The following is an 18350-nucleotide window of genomic DNA, read 5'->3' as shown; positions in this document are numbered from 1 at the left end:
GTGGTATGCTACCATGTCCTCAACGTTATCAAGCCATGCCAAGAGTATACTCCATGAATCCTGAGGTCTCTTGTCTCCCTCAATAAGTTTAGGATCCACCTGCTATTGCAAACTCAGCCACATAAAACCCAATGGAACTAAAACTTTTTTTTTTTGCATTCCACATTAATACACTTCATAATCATTCAGCTGAAGAGATCTGTTAGAAATATGCCAACATGATTTAGAGACAGGCCTGCTTCAAAACAGTTACCATAGGGCTAAGTTGCTCTTTATCAGAGAATTGAGATCACAAGTGAATGCCTTGATTTGAAATACAAAAATAAGAACTGAGAGCTCTCAATGACTCCTGTGTTCTGCAACGCAGCAAACAGAAGGAAACTAAAGCTATGCTTTTAGGCAGCTGTAGGAAGCAGCAGCAGCACTCGTCTGCAGCCTGCATTAGAGGGCAACTGCAGAACAGAGATTTTATACTCATTTACATTAGAAAGCTCAGGTCTTCACTGTGTTGGAGGCTTAGGACAGAAGAAGGAGGTGCCAGGTCAGAGTTTTTATCCCAACTACTTCAGCAGTTGGAATTTAAACCTTTAACACAGGCAGTAAGATTTTAATGTTCCTCAAATTACAGGGCTGGGGAAGCTTGTTCATCCCACCTCATCTCCAGCCCTCTCTTACATGCCAGCAAAGATCTGATATTCCTAATGAGCAGTTTACATTTTGGGGCTATCGCCTACAGGCAGTTTCTTCCTCTGCAGTTTCCCTTTAAAACAGGCTGAGGCACAGTTAGTTACCAACCAGTTTAAAAACAAAAAAAAGGGAGACTCAGTTACAGCAGTTGGGTGTCTATGTTTATACACAGGTTTAAAACTGCAATGGAATGACACTGCATCAGTCAGAAAATGCCTCAGATATCAAGAGGCAACCGTTCGTTCAGACAACTTCTGCAGAACCCACTCGGTGCTTAGAAGAGGCAGAGATTAGAGTCTGATTTCAGCAGTCTGAGAAACTTCAACCGTTTCTCAAAGCTGGCAGCTGTATTTGAGAATCAACCCTTTTGCAGAGCACTTGGGTTAAAAAGAAAAATGCAGTGCAACTTTCCCAGCTTGAGGCCCAAGCTGATCCAGTGTCACGATTCTGCCACACTTATGGTCATGATGCCACTGTCTAGCTGGTGGAAACATTTAACAGGCATCTGAGCTGGATCGCTTTGAGAGAAACAGAAGTGCAGCTTGCTTTCAAAGTAACCCTGGATGCACTCAGCTTTCCTTTATCATTACACAGGTAAGATTTCATGGCCACCTAGACTGGCCTCCATTAGTATCTCCTGCTGCTTGCTGTGAATTTGGGATGTGCTTCTCAGCAGAACTAGGCCTTCCCCTCCCCTCACTGCTAGAGCTGGGTTTTAAGAAGTTTTAGTTCCAACCTCTGCCAGCCATTAGGGTTTGGTTAACTGGACAGAAGATCCATGCCAGTGAGAGTTAATCCCCCTAACTTTGTGAGATGCCCAGGGACAGTTTTATGGGAAGTTTTGGCTGGCAGGGACCGGTCCATTAAACTTCAGTTTACAGCCCTAGCTACTCAACATCAACTGACTTTGGTTCTTGTAAGTTAATCTTGTTTGCTGAGAAAAGGTTTACATGGGTATATGCACCATTCAAGGAATTAGCCCCATTTGTTTGCTGTAAGACAGTCTCTGGACCCATCTACACTAGCAGACTTTGCAGCTGTAATTCACCAACAGCTGCGTCTGTGACAGCTGGATACCCAAGTCCTGTCTACAAGGGTTACACGGAGGCAGCACAACTAAATCTACAGATTCCATTGGTGGTTACAGCTGTCAAGTTGCTAATGCACACAGCCTCTGGCATTAGTATTCAGGACCCAGCTCAGGAGTCCTGACATGGCCCACAAACGACTGTCCCTGCCCAGTGCACTATTGCTGAGCTATACCTGGTCTAGTTACATGCAGGCACTGCAGCATTCATAGAGCTAGGATGGCATTCAATTGACTTATATCAGACTAACTTACACAGCACATTTAAAAAAAGACACATTTATTCAGCGTCATGATCAGTCTATTACAATTAGCAATCAACAGCATGGGTGCGGAAAAAAATAAAATAAATTCTACATAAAAACCCTTATTGGAATGCTTTGCACTTTCCACAGAACAGAAACTAAAATAACCTGTTATACAATTAGTCACAAATACAGTCCTTATGTTTGCAAAGGAGAGTTTGTCTAACACATGTCTTCATGTAGCAGCTACACCCTGCCACAACTGTGTTTGGCTGAGTTCACAACTGTTGTAACCTGTAGCTTCCCTGTCCCTTCTCTGGCTCTCCTCTCCTGCTAAGCTTTGTTTCCTGTTGAATAATATGGAATAAAGTTGTTAATCTAAACACATTGAGACTCAAGGCTACAATCCAATAGCAAGTTCGTTCCCACAGATAGCTGATCTGAATATTAGCTTAAACATCCACATTTTACTGAAATTAAGTCTTTTTACTGGGTACTTGCTCAGCTACATTAGTTACTGTTACTGATTCACTAGCATGATACGTTTGACTGAGAGGTGCAATGTCCAGATGCTTACCTGGTAGTTAAAACCTTCGCCCACCTCCATAACTACCGCCACTACTGGAGCCACCGTAGCCACCTGAGAGAGCAATTGGAGATGGCGTTATAGCAGTGGTTCTCAAACTTTTGTTCTGGTGACCCCTTTCAGATAGCAAGCCTCCAAGTGCGACCCCCCCTATAAATTAAAAACACTTTTTATATATTTAAACACCATTATAAATGCTGGCAGCAAAGCAGGGTTTGGGGTGGAGGCTGACAGCTTACTACATGGGGGGGGGGGGGTTTGTAACAGCGCAACCACCTGAAGGGCCCTGACCCCCTGTTTGTGAACCCCTATGTTATAGCAAACACAAAGACTGAGGGTTTGGCAAACCTGACAGCAAGGTAGGGCAGTGGATTAGATTCAGGTAAGCCACAATTGCAAAGGACTGCATTTGATCCCAACTGTATGTGTGAATGTCTGCAATTAAGCATATTCTGAAGCATGAGTTTGTTCCTGTTGGATATTCAAGTGGTGATATTCGGCTAGAACTGCATTTGATTTACTACGATCACAGCAAGTTAAGCCTGTGTGAGGTTAAATGGACAAGGATATTTTCATGTCAGCTTTCCTTTTTAACTGTGGGATAGTGACTGTTCCCCTGGTTAAAACTAGATAATTATAGATACTAGGCAGGTAGATTTCAAGCTTGTACCACAAGTGTGGCATCATGGTATTGGCTGTGGCTTCCCTCACACCTACTCCCCCTTTACAAGGACAGACCCCTTTTTCTGAGACTCACCACCGCTGCTGTATGGACCAGAACTCCTGCCTCCGAAGTTCCCTCCTTTCATAGGGCCAAAGTTTGAAGATTGGTTGTTATAACTGCCGAAGTCATTGTAGTTTCCGCCACCTCCAAAGCTGCTTCCTAGAGTGGAACAAGCGATAGGCATCCCAAATCACAGCCTGCCCTTCTCAGCAATAGCACCCTGTGCAGGGCATCCGGCTGAACGGCGGTTTTTGCAGCACGGTTTTGAGAACTCAAGGGCACTCTCCAGAGCAAGGACGTTCTCTTGCCTGTGCAACGTGCCAGGGGAGGGAGTGAGGTGGCCCAAGGCTGAGACAATACAGAACGGAATTTTGGGAAACAGGAGGTGCAACAAGCCACGTGGCAATGGGGAGGTTGAGTTAGCTTAGGAAATTATGCCCCGTGTCGGTCTACTAGGAATAAAGGCTTTCACCATGAAACTGTAGCACAGCGGAAAGAACTGGCGTTGCTGTTTGAAAGCCAAATAGTCCACTTCTGAGCAAGGTCCCTTAGTGACACGGAAGGGATACTTACCTCCACTGCCACTGCCAAAGCCACCACCTCCGTTGTTATAGCCGTCGTAGTTGCCACTGCCACCGTAGCCTCTGCTCCCACCAGAGTAGCTAGGGCCGCCGCCGCCGCCACCACCATAACCTACAAAATAACAACAAGACTGCTGAACTCCAGCATTGCACAACCCACAGTTGACTGATGGAATTAGGAACTCCCCAAAGAACTGATCACAGCATGCACTTTGGTAAACCAATGTATGTGCGTAGAAAATTTGTGACCAATCAATGTGACATGCTTAACACAATTATTCTATCTGGATGGATCCAATTGGGTCCATGCTGTAGTCAGTTTGTATCGGCCTTTCCGCCAGGCAAAGGAGTTGGAGTTTAGTCACTTTCCTCATGTCACCAGTGCTTCTTCATGGGCGTAGCACCTTTCAGCCTGGAAACAAGGCAACCTGGGCGCTGACACGTCAGTAAAGTTATGCTTTGGCCTTACCCTCATTGCTAAATCCATTATAGCCGTCTCCACTGCCTCCATAGCCACCACCGCGGCTGCCACCAAACCCACCTGAAAAGAACAAACCTTTGTGTTCAGTCTATCCGGGAAGGGACACTGTCAGGTGCTGGCGCCCAGGGCACACGTTTTTGTAAGCCAGTTTTACAGAATGAAGCAGCTGTATAAATTGATGGAGACTGTCGCAGGGAATCCAAGCTCTGCCTGAATGAGCCCTTGTACCGTGTTGGAATCCAAGAGCCAAGAAAGGAGAATTGCACTTAGTCCAATGTCCAAATCAACAAGTAAAATCAATAGCCAGAACTGCAGCCGCAGGTGTGTTAACCTATGGGCTAAAACTTTAGTTTTGTTAGTCTGACAGTACCCTTTTAATTCTAGTCAGAACGACCCCTTAAGTCACTTACCACGACCACTAAAGTTGCTGCCACGGTTAAAGTTGTCATTTCCGCCATATCCACCTCCACGGCCGCCACCACTGAAGTTACCAGAGCTACTGCGACCTAGAAGAGAGAGTGGTGTTTGTGAATGGCACAGCTAATCATCAAGGGTCTGTTTGGGATTAATTTCAAACTCATTTATAGAAACTGTCCTCACCTCTTTGGCTGGACGAAGCGCTGGCCATTTCTTGCTTTGACAGTGCTTTCCTCACTTCGCAGTTGTGGCCATTCACAGTGTGATACTTCTGAACTGAAAGGGAAGAATCAGACATTACTAGGTTGTCATTAACTGTTACATCCACACCTGCATCCTGATTTTAAGCCAAGGACAATTCCCATTCAAATACTATCGATTCTTTGCTGGTTTGCAGAGCTTTATGTAATAGGCTCACCGGGATACTTACTAACAATCTTGTCCACCGAGTCGTGGTCATCAAAGGTGACGAACGCAAAGCCTCTCTTCTTGCCACTGCCACGGTCTGTCATGATCTCAATCACTTCGATTTTGCCATACTGTTCAAAGTAGTCTCGCAGGTGGTGCTCCTCTGTGTCTTCCTTAATCCCACCAACAAAGATTTTCTTCACTGTCAGGTGAGCTCCAGGCCTCTGTGAGTCCTATGCAGGATAGAATATGGCAGTATTAAGTATTATCTGAGATGTACAAATTTAGGACGCCTCATACACTGGGCTGAACTGCAAGGCTCCCATAGCTGAAACAAAGAAAGCCAATATGCGTAGTTGTGCACCTTGACTGCAAACAGAAGTTAAAGGCTAGTGCACAAATGAAATTTTGTCCCCCTTCACAATCAATTGTAGTGAGTGACTAATGGCATGGTTCAGCTTTAAGAATTTCAGTACCATCTATGCCAGGGATGGACAGACTTTTTGGCCCGAGGGCCACATCTGGGTATGGAAGTTGTTTGGCAGGCCACGAATACTCTCAAAATTAGGGTTGGGGTGCAAGCTCTGGGGTGGGGCCAGAAATGATGAATCCAGCATGTGGGGGGAGGGGTGCTCTGGGCTGGGGTGCAAGGGATGAGGACTCTGGCTAGAGGTGTGGGCTCCAGGGTGGGGCTGAAGGTGTGGAGTTTGGGGTGCAGGAGGGTGCTCTGGGCTGGGATTGAGGGATTCAGAGGGCAGGAAGAGGATCAGGGCTGGGGCAGGGGAGGGACTCGGGGTGCAGGCTCTGGGCAGCCCTTACCTCAAGCGCCTCCTCGAAGCAGTGGCATGTTCCTCCTCCCACTTCTATGTGAAGGCAGGGCAGCACCACTCTGCATCTCCCACTGGTCACAGTTCCCGGCCAATGGGAGCTGCGGGCCGGATTAAATCGGCCCACGGGCCATAGTTTGCCCATCCCTATCCATGCCATCAATTAATCTATAGCCATTGACTAACGTCCTTTTTTTGGGGGGGGATGGGGGGGAGGGAGGGAGGGAGAGGAGATGTTTTGGCTGGCACCAGTGCATTGACAGTTACAGCCAGCATGATTAATGTAGGGGGAGCTCTGTGTGTGGGGAGTGTTGCTCCCCCAATCCATGAAGAGAAGGGGCGCTCTTCTTCACAGTTTAAACCCTTGATTATAGCCAAACCACTCACAATAACCTCATCCCACTCCCTACACAAGCACACAGGACTATTTAACACTATATCACCAGTGCGTGAACAGCCAATTTAAGGCTACACAAACCATCATGATTAGACTAAACATCAATTCATACCTCTCTGGATACGGCCCTCTTTGGTTCAACAACTCTGCCATCAACTTTGTGTGGTCTAGCATTCATGGCAGCATCAACCTCTTCTACTGTAGAGTATGTAACAAACCCAAAGCCCCTGGAGCGCTTGGTATTTGGATCTCTCATTACCTAGAAATGATACATCTCTATTAGTGATCAAAGTAAATAACTGAAACATGCAAAGCGGCATACAGATGAGAACAAAGGAACATCTAAGGTTATTATCTAGCATTGGCTTTGTCCTACAAGTTACTGAAAACCTCTGACTGCCAGAATCTGGGACTAGATGACAGAATGGATCACTTGATAATTGCCCTGTTCTGTTAATTCCCTCTAAACTAGCATTTGACATCAGCCACTGTTGGAAGACAGGATGCTGGGCTAGATGGACCATTAGTCTGACCTAATACGGCCACTTTTATGTACAGCGAATCCTTCAGAGCAACACTAAGTATGCAACTAGAGCAGTTACATAATATTCCACTATCTAGGAATAGCAGCAAAGAATCCTGTGGCACCTTATAGACTAACAGACGTTTTGGAGCATGAGCTTTCATGGGTGAATACCCACTTCGTCGGCTGTATGTACGTACGAATAGTAATTTAAGGACTCTTAACTGGTAAGTACAAAACAAAATTCTTCATTGCTCCCCACTGCATCAAAACTCAGTATTGCCACAGAGTGAGATTCCTTCACTCATTTCTGAGTTTTAATATCAAATACAGACAAGTTTATTTGCTCCCTTCCCACTCCTCGCAAGGAAACATTTTTACTCCATTTTGAAGGCTGCTAAGTTTTTGTAACACAGCCGCCCTGCCCAAGAGAAGCAGCCCTAGAGTGCTTCAGGGATGGCTTTGGGCCCAGAACACTCACCACGCAATCGGTGAGTGTGCCCCATTGCTCGAAGTGGCCACGGAGGCTCTCATCTGTTGTCTCGAAGCTCAGGCCACCGATGAAGAGCTTGCGCAGCTGCTCGGGTTCCTTAGGGGACTAGAGAGGAAGAAGAAGCCATGAGTTGGAAACACGATCAGCAGCCTCCCGGAGCTAACCCGCACCCCAGGGAGCACTGAGCTAGACCTGGGGAGCAGGAATTCCCTTCCCACCAAGCAGAGCATCCTACCCTGACGATGGGAGGGGGAGGGGGGAGCCCCCCCACTGCACAATGGCTTCCAGGCGAACCACGGCTCCTGCCCCTCAGGATTCTCAGCCCCCCTCCCCCCCGGGGGCACGGATCTAGACCTGGGGAGCAGGAATTCCCTTCCCACCAAGGAGAGCATCCTCCCCTGACGATGGGAGGGGGAGGGGGGAGCCCCCCCACTGCACAATGGCTTCCAGGCGAACCACGGCTCCTGCCCCTCAGGATTCTCAGCCCCCCTCCCCCCCGGGGGCAGGGATCACCGGGCCCGCCCCTGCACCCCGCACAGCCCAGGCGCCTAGCGCGCGAGAAGGGCGAGGCGAGCAGACACGCACGCGCACACGATGTCCGCCACGCGCCGCTCGGCCGGCCGCCATAGCTCCGCTCTGGTTCTGCACAAAGGCGGGCGCAGGCGCGAGGAAGGGCCCACACCCAGAGACTCGTCCCCGCCGCGCAGGCGCGAAAGGGCCGCCCATACGGGGTGAGAAGGGCCGCGCACGCGCGAATTCTGAGGTGGGGGGGCGCCCTCGGTAGCGCACGCGCAGTACGCGCACCGCCGCAGGCGCAAACAGGGGCCTTGTAGGTTAGACCACAGCCTAAGAGGCCCCCAGAGCAGTAAGGCGCCGCCGAGGGCTCCGGAGCAGCAGAGCCAGGGGAGGGCCGCGTGGAGAAGATGGCGGCCGGAGTCCCTGGGCCTGGCTCACCTCGGACTTGGACATGGCGGCGGGTGGGGGGGGTGCAGGCCTCCGTCTCAGACTGCTGCGCGCGCGATGCTTCCTTCGTGAGGCGCCGATTCAGAAAGGGCTGAATGAGGAGAGCGTCGCCGCCTCACTCCACCGCCCCCTCTTAGTGCTCCGCCCACCGCGTGCTCCCATTGGACAGAGGGGTCGGGTCACGCCCCCACACATCCGATTGGATAGCCACGACCGGCAGACACATCTCATTGGTAGTAGATCCTTGAATTACCCCACGGCGGCAGTCTACTGGCTAAGATGGCCTAAGTCCCGCCTATTAACGTATCTTATTGGGCGTCCATGCCTTCCCCCCGCCCCATCTTTCTCGCTCCACTCTCGAGACGTATCTCATCTCTGATTGGTTCGCTGATGGACAATCAAGCTCTAAACTTCCCAATGTTTGGCTGCTGCTGCCAAGCGTTGAGTTTGACTGGCGGGCTACGCTGTCAATTATTCGGTGAGGCGGGAGCATCGATTACTGTGGGGGAAATAATGAAATGACCTGATTTGTGTCACTAGCTTTAGCCCGCGAGCATTAATCTTGTGAAACAGTCCAGACCTGGGCTCCTGCCTGGCAGCGTCACGGAAAAGGGAATAAAGACGCAACAGCCAGCAAGAGCTCGTCTGCGCATGCGCTGGGAGAAACCCAAGTGAGTCCCCATGTGTGGACGAACAGGGGAGGGAGCGCCGTGGCCGCGCATGCGCAGTGCGGGGACCCAGGCGCCTGCGCGCTGGGGGGGCTGTTTTGGCGGGCGGCGGGCGTTGCGCAGAAGCGGCCTCAGCTCTGAGGGCCTGCGAGAAGGGGGAGTCGGTGCCGTGCCGGACCCGCTTCGTACCCAGGTACCCGGCGGGCGGGAGGCTTGCTGAGTTAGGGCATCGGTTTGTTCGGGCGGGAGGACCCCGGGGGGAATAGGGGCTCATTGTGTGAAATGAAAGGGGTTAGGGGGCGGGCCCGCGGCTTCTGATGTACAGGCTAGCTGGCCAATGGAGGGGAGAGGGCGGGGTTAAGGTAGTATGACTGGCAGCACGATGCGCCATTGCCAGTTGCGCGGAAGGGGGAGGGAGTGGTAGCTGTGAGCGACAGTCTTCTCTGCCAATGAGTCAGCCGCATTAGGGAAGGGGCGGTGCCTTCCAACCTGACTGATGGCGCGGCGGGCCAACTGGCGTGCGGTGTCTCGGGGCGTGCTCTTGAAGCGCATTAGGGTGGCGCTTCAGCCTGATGGGCGGGGAAGCGGGCCAATCGGGGCCCGAAGTCGCAATGCCCGCCTCTGGACCCCATGAGGTGGGGGTTGGGAAATGGGGCGCACCCCCAAAGTGCAGAAGGGGACCTGGCCACATCGCCTTGGGTTCTGGACCCATGCCCTGCGCCTTCCTGCAACACCCCCGCTGCTCCCCCGGGTGCGGCCCTGCTGCTTCGCCCCGGTTGGATTCGCTACAGCCAGGGGCGGCTCTACAAATTTGGCCGCCCCAAGCAATCATGCCCGGGAGGCGCCCCCGAGCCGCGGGAGCCCCAGCCCCCCCTGGGAAACGGCCGCTTGCCCCGCTGGGCTCTAGAGCCGCCCCTGGCTACAGCGCTGCGTTCTGCAACCCCTCCTGCCCCCCCCCCGCACTGCCTTGTCCTGTAAATCTCCTCCCCCCCTCGAATCTCCTGCTGCTGCCCCCTCCCCCGTCCTCCAACCCTCCCCCATCCCCTGTATCACCTCGTCCTCCATCCCCCACCCCAAATCCCTTGTAAGCCCTTCGCTGCTCCTCCCCCCCATCCTCTGCACCCAGTCCTGCAGACTGCCCGCTCCCGAATCTCCTGCAGCATCCCTCCCTGCACCCCCAGAATCCTCTCCCGCTACTCCCTACCCCTTGGATCCCCTGCACTGCCCTGTCCTCCAACCCCCCACCCTCAACTCCCCCGGATACCAACCTCTGGCATCCCCCTCAATCCCTGTCCCACTGCTTTCCCCTGGAATCCCCTCTATTTCCCTGTCCTGCAGACCTTCCTCTGGGGTTCTCTTCAACTCCCCCACCCACTGTCTCTCCAGATCCTTTGCAACAGCCCCTGGACCGTCTGTGCTGCCCTGTTCTGCAACCTCCCTGGGATCCCAAATCCCCAGAAAATCCTCCCCTCCAACTCTCTGGACACCCCCCCCCCTTCCCTGCAACATCCTCCTTCCTACTGCTTAGTCCCTCCTAGATCTCCTGTAAATCCCCCTCTGCAAAATTCCTGCTACTCCTGATCTCCTGCAAACCTCCTGGTATGCACACCCCCTCCCTCCAAATTCCCTACAGCCTCCCACTGTCAACCTCTTGGATCCCCTGCACTGCCCTGTCCAAGATCCCTGTAACAGCCCCCTCCCCCCTGTATTCTCTACAACTCCCCACACCAGTTGCCCACTACAGATCTCCTGTATTCCCCCCCATCACCTGCTACACACCCTCATGCTTGTCACTCATCCCTGCGATCTCCTTGCAGCCTTTCCCCGAGATTTCCTGCAACTCCCCCATCCCCTGTAGCTCCATCTCCCCTGCTACCCTTCCACAGCCCTCCTTGTTGTCCGCCCAGATTTCCTGCAAACATACCCCCACGGCCCTCCTCCCTTATCCCCTGCAAAAACACACCCTGTAGCCTTCCTCCTCCTCCTCCTCCCAAGGATCTCCCATCCCTCTCTCCTGTAGCCCCCCCCATCCTCCCCCTGAATCCCTCTCACAGTTCTTCTTCCCCCCTCAGGATCCTCTGCAACTGCCCACCCACAGCCTCCTGATTAGGGGGCCTACAAATCCCACTGCCCTTCTGTCCGCTCCATGATCTCCAGCAGCCCCCTGCAAACTGCACTGAGCTTTTTAGCCCTTCCCAGTATTCTTTGCAAATCTCATGGATGTTCCTAGCCCGGCAACCTCCCAACACATCCCCTCTCTCTAGAACCCTCACAGTAGGCCTGCTTCCAGCCTTGCAAATCCCTCTCTAGCCCTGCTTGGGATCTTTTGTGAACATCTTCCCCCCACTCTCATTTTTCATTTCAAAACCCCGATGTTCCCAGGATTTCACCTGCAAGCCTCATATTGCTCCCAGCCTTGCATATCCTGCAGCTTCTCTTGTGCCTCTGCGACCTCCCAGCCCTGCAAATCCCTGTTGACACCCCTCTTCCTCCCAGTGCTTTCTTTATTTGTAGTACCTCCCTCCCCCGTGTTTCATGCCTTCATTTCACATCCAAATCCAGTTTGTTGTTAAGTCTTCTGAGCAGTGATCCTGCCTTATGAGCCCAAACTCTGCCACATTCATTCAGGTTTCCTCCCATCCAAGGGCTCCCCCCCCCCCCCCCCCCGCTGCAACCCTAGATTAAATACTGTATGCCTCATTATTGGCCCAGCTGCAGTACTGGGAATACAGTAGAACTTCAGAGTTACAAACACCAGAGTTACAAACTGACCAGTCAACAACAAACCTAATTTGGAACTGGAAGTACACAATCAGGCAGCAGCAGAGTCCAAAAAAAAAAAAAAAAAAAGCAAATATAGTACAGTGGTAAAGAGAAACTTAAAAAAAAAAAGGAAAGGAGCATTTTTCTGCTGTCATAGTCAAGTTTCAAAGCTGTATTAAGTCAATGTGCAGTTGTAAACTTTTGAAAGAACAACCATAATGTTTTGTTCTGAGTTACAAACATTTCTGAAAAAAGAATGAGGAGTACTTGTACCTTAGAGACTAACAAGGAGAAACTGCAGAACTGGAATTAATTTGTAAAATGGACACCATTAAATTAGGCATGACTAAAGACTGGGAGTGGATGAGTCATTACACAAACTAAACTATTTCCCCATGCTAATTTCCCCCCTACTGTTACTCACACCTTCTTGTTCTTTGCTGCTTGTTTGAAATGAGCCATCCTGATTATCACTACAAACGTTTTTTCTCCTCCTGATAATAGCCCACCTTAATCAATTAGTCTCATTAGAGTTGGTATGGCAACACCCATTTTTTCATGTTCTCTGTTTGTGTGTGTGTGTGTGTGTATATATATATATATATATATATATATATATCTTTATATATATCTTCCTACTGTATTTTCCACTGCATGCCTCTGATGAAATGGGCTTTAGCCCATGAAAGCTTATGCTCAAATAAATTTGTTAGTCTCTAAAGTGCCACAAGGACTCCTCGTTCTTTTTGCTGCCACTCTGGAACATTTCTGAGTTATGAACAACCTCCATTCCTAAGGTGTACATAACACTGAGCTTCTACTATAATGGTTTCCAGACATGTTCACAACATTCTTGGTTTTGTAGACACCATGATTCCACAGTGCACTAAAGTGTCCCGGGACATGGTCTTGTGCACTGTTATGGTATTTGAGTTTGCACATGTGAAAATTAATCCGGAATAAGATAGGATGTGAAGTTACAGTGGCTCATTATAACTATCTGTAAACCACTAATTCTTGCGTCCTATGACTATAGTGGTGTTAACTGCCCACTTCACTTTGAATGGTCTCTTGCAAAATGTGTTAACTCCTTATCTGTTCCACCCTTGTATTTAGCTATAACACTCTCTGTACCTTTCCCAGACCTGAAGAAGAGCTCTCTGTAAACTTGAAAGGTTGTTTTGTCTTTTTCATCAGCAGAAGTTGATGCAATAAAAGAGACTACCTCACCCATCTTGCCTGTCTAATATCCTGAGACCAATATGGCTACAACAACACTGCAATTTACTGTGGATTAACTATTCCTGATTAACTCCATGTCTAGATGCACTTATTCCAGAATAAGTGTACCTTGTTCTGAATTAGTTTAAACATGAAAAAGCCATGCTTATTCTGGGATAAGTATCTATAGAGAGAGTTAATCCACTTTAAATTCACACACACTCTACCTTATTCTGGATTAACTTTCATGTGTGGATACAAAGCTAGTAGCAACAGAAGGGTCAGATGGGATTTGGACCTTTGTTGTATGCTATAGCACAGTGGTTTTAAACTTTTTTTTCCTTTGTGGGCCCCTACATTGCAAATGGAGGTGTGGACCCCTTTGGAAATCTTAGACATAGTCTGCGGACCCCAGGTTGAAAAACACTGTTCTGTGGTTATAACAACCTTTCGTGGACCCCTTAGACATAGTCTGCAGACCCCCGAGGGTCCGTGGGTCACCAGTTGAAAACTGCTGCTGTAGCAGTTGCCATGCTTGGGCACTCAGATACATGTTACTGCTCTATATGTAGCAAGATAGAACCAAGCTTTAACTTTGTATGTAAAGAAAAAGTATCTGGATGTCTTTGATTTTTACCACTCTTGTAACTGTATAATAAAGCAAAGGTAATCTAATTTCATACTGATTGTCTGAATTCTTATTAACTCTTCCTTTGCCCTTGCCTCCAAAATTGGTCTATGTGGCAAAATTGTCCAGGTATCTAATGAGGGATTCATAGACTCTAGGACTGGAAGGGACCTCGAGAGGTCATCGAGTCCAGTCCCCTGCTCTCATGGCAGGACCAAATACTGTCTAGACCGTCCCTGATATACATTTATCTAACCTCAGAGCCTTTTCCTCCCTCTGAAGGAAGGCAGGATTTCAGAACTTGATGAACCAGTTACCTGCTCTTGTTAGGCAAATCCTATGCTTGAGAGTTTCCTTTGAGGAGACTGTATTCTGACCTCCTATTTCAGAACAAGGGGCAATGAGAATTTAATGGTGGAAGTGGTATTCCTTACTGAAATACTGGGTTTATTTCTTACCCCCACTGTCTAGTTACCATAATGTTTGGAAACCAAGTTATATACACATGCACATGTTACATTAGACCAGGTAACTAGAGCCTGTGCTTCAGAACGTACCCCCGTGTAACTTTCATTTCTGTATGCCTAAGTACTTGTATGGCTCTCATCACCCTGGTATCTGAGAACTTCCTAATACAATAACAGCCAGATTTGCTTGTTTTAATAACTGTCCAATGCTATTTTAAAACATATTACTAAATATGTTTGTATCCCTGCACTGTGTTAGTTGTATATCCTGAAGCAGAGAGCGCCCTTGTAATTTAAAACGCCTGAGCTGCAGATTGGTAGTGGTAGTTTTATTTAACAGTCTACTTGGTATAAAGACGAGACTAAACATGTTACTGTTCCAAATGTTAAGCCACTTGCTTGTTTCCGTTTGATCTGTAACTAGTTTTCATCCTCTTAATATGGGTTTAACCATCTTCTATAAGGCTTCCATGTCAGTCACCTCTCAGCAAGATGGCTGCCACCAGCTTGAGTTTCAGAAATGGCAATTTTTACTTCAGATTTAAACCCAGTTGATGATCAGTCAGAGCAGTAATTTTGGGGAAGGGGCTAGGATCTTTGAACTCAGAAAGGAGGCATACTTCTCCAGTTGATCTCCTAATCCTAATAGCATTTTTTTGTATGTGTTGTAATTACTGTTCACGTAAAATGAGAGAGTAGCTCCATAAAGCAGTCATACATTTTAGCTTTAACATGTTGGAAGTAGGGCTACTTTTGTGCATCAGAGCTCTTTAGAATAAAGCAGCTACTTTAGAAATGTGTAGATACACCTCTACCCCAATAGAACGTGACCCGATATAACACAAATTCGGATATAACACGGTAAAGCAGCGCTCTGGGGGGCGGGGCTGTGCTTTCCGGTGGATCAAAGCAAGTTCGATATAACACGGTTTTACCTATTCCATGGTAAGATTTTTTGGCTCCCGAGGACAGCGTTATATCAGGGTAGAGGTGTAATTCTGATTTTTATATTTAGCATGCTGTTTATCCAAAGGGAACTATAATGGATATTGCAACAACATGCACTCATCTATATAGAGCTGGTGTTGTTACCATATGCAGCAAATGTTTCTTTACCAGAGACACATTTGGATGTTTTTCATTGCTTGTAACTAAGGGCAAAGTTAGAAGTCTTCATGAGTGGAGAAATTATGATAGAAATAAAGTTCTGGCCCTTATCTTGTACCAACCACTCTCAAAATCTGCATCATTGCAATGTTAAATTTTACATTAAGGGAGTTCTAGTACTGCAAATGCAACCAAGTTTGCCTGACAAATGTAACACCGTTTCATTTATAGTGCAGATAGGACCTTACCAGTGTCCCCTTCAAGGCTTTAGCATGATGTGGGAACTCTTAATGTACTGGTCCAACATACAAAATTGACTCCCTGTTCTAACTGGGTCTCCTGGCATGGTTATACTTGGGTAGAATGATCCTTAATATGAAGCCCTTTCATTGTGTTACTAGAACAAGTTGGGCAAGGAGCGAGCTTGGGAAGAAGGGAATTTTCTCTCAGCCAGGGCACTACTGTTGAGTGTAGCTCCCCCATTAAAAACTTGTAGCTGGATGAGCAACCACTGCTCCTTCGCTTCCCCCACAGATCCAATGGCTCAAAAGGCTCATGTGGAAGTAGGAATACAATAGTCCTCTTGTGCTCTGGCCCCAGTGTATTTAGGCTCATTGCCTCAGAACGTAGAGCTTGCAGAGGCAGTGTAGAATGGTTTCTCCAGCTGTGCATCATATTATTGGGACTTTCTATGTAAATGTCAACCCAGAGTAGATAGATGCTGTTTGCAAATGCTGAAAAGCATAGAAGATTAGGGTTGGAAGAGACCTTAGGAGGTCATTTAGTCCAACCCCCTGCTCAAAGCAGGACCAACCCCAACTAAATCACCCAGCCGGGGCTTTGTCAAGCCGGGCCTTAAAAACCTCTAAAGATGGAGATTCCACCACCTCCCTAGGTAACCCATTCCAATGCTTCCCCACCCTCCTAGTGAAATAGTTTTTCCTAATATCCAACCTAGACCTCTGCCACTGTAACTTGAGAACAAAGCTCGTTGTTCTATCATCTGCCACCACTGAAAGCAGCCTAGCTCCATCCTCTTTGGAACCCCTCTTCAAGTAGTTGAAGGCTGCTATCAAATCCGCCCTCACTCTTCTCTTCTGCAGACTAAATAAGCCCAATTCCCGCAGCATAATTCTCAGTTCCTTAAGCATAATTAAAATGCTTCAGCCAAACAGAAGCAAGAAAGGTAGGACCTTGCTATTTTGTCCTATTCACTTAAAAATATGGCCTCATTCTTTGCCATCCCATTTACTTAAAAAAAGACATGAACCAGACAGCCAGATCTTTTAAACTGGCAACCCTATTAAACCAAATCTAAAAACCAAACTAAGCAGGAGCAAGGTCACTTTTTTTTTTAATGCTGTCCCTCACCCCGCTCTCCACATGTTTCAGAATACCACCAACCTGGCTCTCAATTTTGCCAAAACAAAGTCCTCAGAAGTCCTACAACAATAGAAACGTGTTTGTGATTTTTAAACAATAATGATTCTACTGGAAACAAGTGATTGGGATACAAACATTGTGTAAGAGTGTTATTTCAGTATAGCAGCACGTAGAAGCTAAAAGGAAAATTGGCCAGCCCACACCCCTCCAAAACTGACTTCCTGGATTTTTATTGTTCAACCTGAAAGAACAAAAAGTAGACTGGGTTTTTAGAATCTTTCAGTTCTAACAAATCTAATACTTGATAAAATTCTGATAAAGTGCATTCCATTTATAAGAATCAATGAAATAAGAATCAACCGCATATAGTGATCAAAACCAGTGGGACAAATAAGAACATAAAATACTCCACTTGTAAGAATAAACTGCTTATAAGAATCAAATCATCCAGGATTCATATAAAAGGAGTGCACTGTATTTATATCTCCAAAACTTATACCTTTCAAATGAAACCTGACATGCTGAATTAGTTCACAGATGGGATGTTTTTGCTAATTTGACCAGTTCAAATAATTAATCATGGTTAACTATATTTTAAATTGTCCTAAGACTTTAGAATTAAGACACCATTGAGATAAACTGGCAGCTTTATCTCCAGTGACTGGCGGATAGCTAATGTAATGCTGAATTTTAAAAAAGTTTCTAGGTGATCCTGGAAATTACAGGCCAGTAAGCCTAAGTTTAGTACCAAGCAAATAGTTCTGTTCTTTACTAGTTTCATCCTATCAGACACATATATGCACACAATATGTTGGGGAAGAGTCAACATGGCTTTTATAAAGGAAAATCATGCTTCACCAATCTATTAGAATTATTCAAAGGTGTCAGCAAACATGTAGACCAGGATGATCCAGTAGATATAGTGTACTTGGACCTTCAGAAAGCCTTTGACAAAGTTTTCTCACCAAAGGCTCTTAAGCCAAGTAAGCAGTTATGGGATAAGAGGGAAGATCCTCTCATGGATCAGTAACTGATTAAAATATAAGGAATAAAAGGTCAATTTTCACAGTGGAGAGAGGTAAATAGCAGTGAAGCCAGGGACCTGAATTGGGACAGGGGCGGTTCAACATATTCATAAATGATCTGGAAAAAGAGGTAAACAGTGAAATGGCAAAGTTTGTGGAGGATACAAAATTACCCAAGATAGTTAAATCCAAACCTGACTGTGGACAGCTACAAAGGGATCTCTCAGAACTGGGTGACTAGGCTAGAAAATGAAATTCAGTGTTGATCAATGCAAAGTGATTCACATTGGAAAATATAATCCCAACTATACATACAGAATAATGGGATCTAAATTAGCTTTTACCCATTGAAGAAAGAGATCTTGGAGTCATTGTGGATTGTTCTCTGAAAACATCCGCTCAATGTGCAGCGGCGTCAAAACAGACTGTTAAGAACCATGAGAAAAGGGATAGATAATAAGACAGTAATTATCATAATGCCACTAAATACATCTGTGGTGTTGGTATGCCCATGCCTTGAATTCTGTGTGCAGTTCTGATCGCCCCACCTCAAAAAAGATATATTAGAATTGGAAAAAGTACAGAGGAGGGCAACAAAATTATTGAGAGCATGGAACAGCTTTCATGTGAGGAGAGATTAAAAAGACTGGGACAGTTCAGCTTAGAAAA

At 47.4% G+C, this 18350-nt stretch overlaps 2 protein-coding genes across 8 annotated transcripts in view; one reads left to right on the top strand and one right to left on the bottom strand.

Moving 5' to 3' along the window:
* Positions 1-2037: 2037 nt before the first annotated feature.
* On the bottom strand, positions 2038-8565 carry HNRNPA1 (heterogeneous nuclear ribonucleoprotein A1). Of its 5 annotated transcripts, none has more exons than XM_039514019.1 (11): positions 8411-8565; positions 7445-7561; positions 6553-6699; positions 5239-5449; positions 4992-5084; positions 4802-4897; positions 4380-4451; positions 3903-4022; positions 3363-3488; positions 2597-2755; positions 2038-2366 (listed from the first exon to the last, which is right to left on the bottom strand). In XM_039514019.1, the coding sequence occupies exons 1-10, from the start codon at positions 8423-8425 to the stop codon at positions 2604-2606; spliced, it is 1149 nt and encodes a 382-aa protein (XP_039369953.1). In that variant the 5' UTR covers positions 8426-8565; the 3' UTR covers positions 2038-2366; positions 2597-2603. The 5 variants fall into 5 exon arrangements, with proteins under 5 accessions (XP_039369953.1, XP_039369954.1, XP_039369950.1 ...); XM_039514020.1 differs by having other exon boundaries at positions 2597-2659; XM_039514016.1 differs by lacking the exon at positions 8411-8565 and adding an exon at positions 8042-8098.
* A 310-nt stretch (positions 8566-8875) lies between these two features.
* The window catches only part of CBX5 (chromobox 5), a 50036-nt gene continuing 40561 nt past the window's right edge, over positions 8876-18350 (top strand). The window contains exon 1 of one of the 3 annotated variants that reach the window (XM_039514024.1): positions 8876-8897. Coding sequence is in view for 1 of the 3 variants with exons in the window: in XM_039514022.1 (XP_039369956.1) it covers positions 9140-9280 (141 nt within the window). In the remaining 2 variants the exon portion in view is untranslated. Of the gene's footprint in view, positions 8898-8956; positions 9091-9129; positions 9281-18350 lie in introns of those variants that run through there. The other 2 variants (XM_039514023.1, XM_039514022.1) reach the window with 2 other exon arrangements.

The sequence above is a fragment of the Mauremys reevesii genome, linkage group 25 (assembly GCF_016161935.1).
Source record: "Mauremys reevesii isolate NIE-2019 linkage group 25, ASM1616193v1, whole genome shotgun sequence".
In the NCBI taxonomy this organism is placed as follows: Eukaryota; Metazoa; Chordata; order Testudines; family Geoemydidae; genus Mauremys; species Mauremys reevesii.
Note: the sequence above shows the minus strand (reverse complement) of the source record. Positions and strands in the feature narration are given on the sequence as shown.